At 43.1% G+C, this 6000-nt stretch overlaps 1 protein-coding gene across 1 annotated transcript in view; it reads left to right on the forward strand.

The window, feature by feature from the left end:
* LOC104469960 (multiple epidermal growth factor-like domains protein 11) overlaps positions 1–6000 on the forward strand; it is a gene marked incomplete at its 3' end in the record, with an annotated part of 75594 nt that overhangs the window by 65802 nt on the left and 3792 nt on the right. The window contains exons 14-16 of the mRNA XM_010084709.1: positions 185–313; positions 2770–2898; positions 3038–3271. Of these exons, the coding sequence (XP_010083011.1) occupies positions 185–313; positions 2770–2898; positions 3038–3271 (492 nt within the window). The remainder of the gene's footprint in view (positions 1–184; positions 314–2769; positions 2899–3037; positions 3272–6000) is intronic.

Raw genomic sequence — 6000 nt, forward strand, 5'->3', positions numbered from 1 at the left:
ACACTACTTCAAGAAAATTGGCTGTTGGAGTATCTCTGCATTTAGATGATCAAATAAATGTTATTAAATGTACAGAGGCTGAAAATCCATAGATTTATAGACCTACATATTTTGTGCTGATAACACAGCTGAGTTGGTGTTGCAGCTTATTTCTGAAGTCTTTCCTTGTTCTGATTCCTGAAAGGTTGCCCAGCTGCTTTTTATGGGAAAAACTGTGCCAACGTTTGTCAGTGTCAGAACGGGGCGGACTGCGACCACGTCACCGGCCAGTGCACATGCAGGACTGGATTTACGGGCAAACAGTGTGAGCAAAGTAAGTAGCAACATGACTTCATTTTTCTGTTTCTCCAGGGTAGGGGGTGTATTTCAGAATTCTTTGCAGAAATAAGCTCTTAAATGAGGTGTAGATGTCAGGAAGACAGTAACCCCAGGCACCTTCTAGAATCCATAGGGAGCAGGCAGCATCTCTGGAAAGCCGGATGGTCTGTTTAAGCATAAAGAAATATAGTGAATCCACTGGAAATTAGACCTTTCCATTCCCAGCCTAATGTTAGGTGAGATAAAAGCAAGTCACTGCACTCAGTGCTGACGGGATGTAGCCTTCCCGCACAACTTGGACCTAATTAATAGAAACACACAAGCTGCAGCATCCTTGCTAACGTTGTTGAGAGCAGCACTGGGTTCAAAGGAAGTCAGAAAAGTTAAAAGAAGTCCTTTCTGCTCTCTGCCTTTGTAGGAGTACTGGGGTTTTCTTGCATAAGTTGTTATGCTATAGATGTGGGCCAAATAAAGATTCATCTTTACAATGAAAACAGATCAAGGGGGGGAAAAAAAGAAGCAGTTTCATGCCATTTTTGGAAGGATCCGTGTTTAACTGGAGTAGTGAGCAGGTGTTTAACAATGAACTTCAGTTACCTTGCAAGGGCACTGGCGTGTCTTACCGTAATTGTTCTCAATGTCTTGCTGGCATATTAAGCACTCGGTGCCAAATGGCTTCTTTGAAGAACAAAGTATGGACTGGAGTGAAATAATTACTTGTTTGTCCAGTATAGTAAATCAAAAGAAAATTCTCGCAGACTTACTTGGATTCTAAAGGCAGAGTGCAATCCATTTCACCTTACCAAGGCATTAATTCCACAGTTTTTCTTTCCTTTTTTTGGCAGTAAGGTACCACAGTGCCATTCCTGATGCCTGCCTCAGAGCTTCTGAACTGAAGCTTACTGCATGGATCCTTATGAAAGTATTTGTACATATCACTAAATTCATGAACATCTTTTCTTTTTGCACACACACTCAGCAATGTATCTCAGGACCAAGTTTAGATGCTCATGTGGGGATTGCATGTGGCACCACTGTAACTCTGGAAGTGGCCAACATACTGTGAGTTGGTGCGCACCCAGACTGCAACCACTGATAAAACAGGGAAGGAAAAATTTCCCCAGTAGAACTGCATCATAGCCCCTTTTATACCTCTGTACAAAGCCTGAGGCTTCCTTTTCTATCCAAACTATGAAAGGATTTGTTTATTTGTTTTTCTACTATTTAATCTAAAAGTATCTCTTCATCAAGACTCCTTTCTTCTCAGAATCCTGCGGGATGGGCAGTCACACCGCATTGCGGATGAAGCGCCTAAATGCAGACACGGTTTCTGTGGTGCAGTCCAAAAATTTAGGACTTCTTCTTTTTAAATAGGCTACAGGCTAATATCAGAATGTGCATTAATTGTAATAATTGTATTTTCCCTTGTTCGGGGACCTGCAGATGAAAGAAGGAGATACAACTCTAATACACACTGCAAATCATTATACAGATACCAGCTACTGTTCGTTATTTAATATTAAATTTTGGCTGCTAGAAGTTACTTAGAGACTGACAGTGGGAAGGTATCGTCATGCTATGCAAAAACATGTGCAGTGACACACGAGAAGTCACATCTTAAAGCAAAGAATATATATTGTGAAGAATCATAGCAAATGCGCATGCATTCAATAATGTGTCTTCTCCGTAGAATTAAGTAAGATTTAACAGAGGTTGTTTCTTTCAATTTATTATTGAATAGTGCCTCGAGAAGTACAGTAAGCTCCCTCCAGGTTTATTGTAATGGCCTGTCATGGTAATTGTATGAATACATTTCTCAGCTGGACATTCAATCATTGTGTCTTTGATAGAAGTACAAAGACAGGATAGAAATTCCTTCTGTATGAGGAATCCTAATACAGCAGCACAGCAAATCAACCCATTCCAATGCTCACTTCTGTAATTCCACCTACAATGTTATAGAAATCTTCTAGCGCTAGTAGGGATACGTATGAAAGCATGCGGGATTTGTTTGGTAAAAGTCTATGTGTTCATATAAAGGTACATTAAAACTTTTCTTTGCAACTACCCCCACTAAAAAAAATATGGAGAGTTGGTGGAGAATGCTCTGCTCTTTCAGGATGTTGTCTACAGCTTCTGCACTCACACCCTGCTAAATTCTGGACAGTGTTATATAGAACCTTTTAAAGTCTTCGTTCGTGTTATTAGTTTCATCCTTGTGAAGTCTTGTATGACTTTTCCAGAAAGTTACAGCTTAATAAGTAATACCCTAAACTGTACATGAAGAACATTTATCTCCTCCTGATTTAAAATCATAATGTAACACTAGGGTGTTATCCGACAGACACTGAAACCAGGGAGACTTTCCCACTGAATGGTCCATGGCAAGCATTTCATTCCTTCCTGAAAAAAAAGTAGAATTCTTTCCAATCTCTTTCTTTGGCTCCCCAGAGTGCTCACCAGGAACATTTGGTTACGGATGCAAACAGCTGTGTGAATGCATGAATAATGCTACGTGTGACCATGTCACGGGCACTTGCTACTGCAGTCCAGGCTTCAAAGGAATCCGATGTGATCAAGGTACAGTGAAACTCTGTCTGGAAAATCTCTCTCTTTCTCTCTCTCCCCTTCCAATGATGTACTTGCTTTAAAAAAAATAGTGTTTCCAAAATGAAATACATGATTCAATTTACAGTGTGTTATGAATTACTTTTAACAGCGGCTCTTATGATGGAAGAATTAAACCCCTATACTAAAATTAGCCCTGCTCTTGGATCAGAGAGGCACTCAGTGGGAGCAATCATTGGAATTATTCTTCTTCTTCTAATTATTATGGTCTTGCTGGCACTGTTTGTGTGGTATCGACGGAAACAGAAGGAGAAGGGCCATGACATGCCAAGTGTATCTTACACTCCAGCCATGAGGATGACTAATACAGATTACTCACTTTCTGGTAAGGGTCTTTTTATGTTAATCAAATATAGACTCATATTCCTGTGTGTTGGGGAAATATAAGCTTCTGTGATGTATAACATGCCTTACTGAGCCTCAAAAATAATGACACTTCGGTTCTTCCTCTGAGTATCATGACTTTTAACACTTAACAGGGACAGGAAAGCAAATATAACTTAAAAGTGATTTAATCTGCTTCATATATGAAAGTTTACTTAGGAAGATACAGGATATACATAGGCAAGAAATACGCTGCATGGAATCTGTGAACTCCGTCTTTGTGAAACCTTCCGAAGAGAGTTTTTTTGCTTGAGGAATTGGGGTTGACTGGGTCAATCGTAAGGTTTTGGTCAATGTTGCAGTTTGTGATTTGAGGCCTCCTGTTCGTTGTCACTTCCTTCTGTGTGCAGACCTGTCCCCATTGTCTAGACAGCTGGTGTGAATCTTCTTCACGGGAGCTGATGAAAGCAAGAGAGAGGAAGAGGAAGGCTCTTTAAGATCCAAAAAAAGTCCTACTGAGATCACATCTCTTGTTTGTTTCTGTCTTCTGCTGCTGCTATGGAGGACAGCTTTTCTTGGCAGATTGACTGAACTTCGGAGGATTTGATCTCGGTTTTAATGCCGTCATTCTTCTCCATTCCTCTATCGCCAGTATCAGATAGGATGCCAGATAGGAGATAGCTCTACTTCCTTCTTTTTTCCTCCAGTCTGTCTCTAGTGGGGATCTCCTCGGGGTCTGCTGCCCTCTGACTGCACTTCACCTCTTCGCTTCCCTTTGAATGGCTGACACTGTAAGTCCAAGTGAACACAAGCTCCTGAGAGAGGCGGAGGTTGGCCTGGCAGCTCTGCTTGCCCAGTCCTGCGTTGCCTTTTTCTTTCTGCTTTCAGTCGAAACGCACAAGCCCCAGCCGCTTGTTTCTGTCTCCAACTTGGCCTCTGTGCTGTCTCGGGATGGCGTGGCTGGACGCTTCCTTCTGCAGTCCCTGCCCAGGGGGCACCTGGAAGGAGCCTCTCCCACCCAGCCGATGATATCACTGCTGGGACTGAACCAAGGACTTCATCCAGGAGCTTCTCTCCTGGCACCATGACTTTGGTCCTCGTATCGCAGGCATGGTTTCCTGCGATGGCATATCTCACATCAGGGGCTGTGTGCTGAACAGCGTTGGCTAAACTCAGACTCAGACCACTCAGGCCTGTACTAGAGCATTCCTTCTGATAGCTACAGGATGGGGAAAAAAACAGCCTTGGACCTCCTCCTGTTGCCTCTTATTTTTGAATTTGAGCTTTGCCTGTTCTTGCTTAAGCTGCCCATTTGGGTAAGAAATGTAGGAAAGTGTTGCCAGAGAGGGCTCGTCCCATCCTTGACTAGTTGCCAGCACAATTTGGCCTCAAATGTGTCGTTTTCCATATCATTTGAAGAGCCAGACCATGTACATGCAGAAGCCAACTGTGGCACATCTCAGCCGCAGCGAGGCTCCAAGTTCCAAGAGAGCAGATCACAGCCGCTGGTGTGGAAATACGTTCTGAACTCTTCAGTCATCCATTTCTTTCCTATTGGCACTTCATCCATTTATTTACCAAGCCTGCTGCACCTCATTTGTTTCTGTGCTTTCCTAGCTAATGTATGGGGAGCCCAGCACACTTAAGAGGCACAACTTGCAAATTTCAAAATAAGCAGAGGTTAATGTATGGGGAACCCAGCACACTTAAGAGGTACAACTTGCAAATTTCAAAATAAGCAGAGGAGTGTTGCTGAGGCTGGGAGTTCCCGACTGGAGTAATTGAGCTTCTCCTTGCAGACAAGGGCACAAGACTCCCTTGGTTGTTTTTTCTCCATATTTTACCATGAATGGAGACTTCCCAATTGACCTGATGGTATCCCAGTCTGACACTCTGCAAGAAATCTGATAAAAGGCTAATGCTGAGAAAGGATACTCTCATCTTTTGAAGTTAACAGAGACAGATGACTTTCCTCCTCAGCCCCAGAGAAAAAACCATTATTTCTGAAGACACTGGCAGCCCAGGACTCTCCTGGCATCTCCCTGGACAATGTTCTTCACATTCCTTTTAGGTGCAGCACCTATCCCAAACCTCCTGATACCACACGGTACTTAAGTTCTTGAGGAAAAAAAGTATGTCAGGGATGGCTGAATTCATGGATACATCATAAATATCTGAGGGATCACATCCTCCAGCTGCATTGAGCCGGAGATCTCCTCTGGTCCTTGGGCAATGACAGTGAGTTTAATTCTTACCCTGCTGGCATTGCTGTTCTGTGTCAGCTCGGTTTGTAAAAAACCTGAAGTACCAGGTCCTTGCAATCCTGAACAGCACCAGGTCAGTGGTAGAAAGAAACTGGATGATGTTTCCTTCCTGTTCGTCTCAGTCAGTGATGGGAATGCAGAGACTGGGCCTTTTCTTTCTTCTTTCTTTCTTTGTGCAGTCCTTGCAGCAATATAAATTCTACCATCCAGGAACCTGCAGCTGAGTGGGGTCAGCCATCTCTTCCTGGAGGTCACAAGAGCAGTTTTCTTCCTGCCTCCCCCTTGAAAATCTCTGCTCTCTGAGCTGGCAGAGGCAGATGAGAAGCTAGAAATCACGCTGCTCCATCTTCATTATGAATTGTCTGCAGGCATCAGCATTGTTTCAGGTTTTGGTCTTTGTTTTAGAAGGGCATGGAAAAATTCTAAATGAGGGCTTCTGAAATCTCCCTGCTGAATTCTCCTGCTG

The sequence above is a fragment of the Pterocles gutturalis genome, unplaced genomic scaffold, assembly GCF_000699245.1.
Source record: "Pterocles gutturalis isolate BGI_N339 unplaced genomic scaffold, ASM69924v1 scaffold8440, whole genome shotgun sequence".
Taxonomy (NCBI): domain Eukaryota; kingdom Metazoa; phylum Chordata; class Aves; order Pterocliformes; family Pteroclidae; genus Pterocles; species Pterocles gutturalis.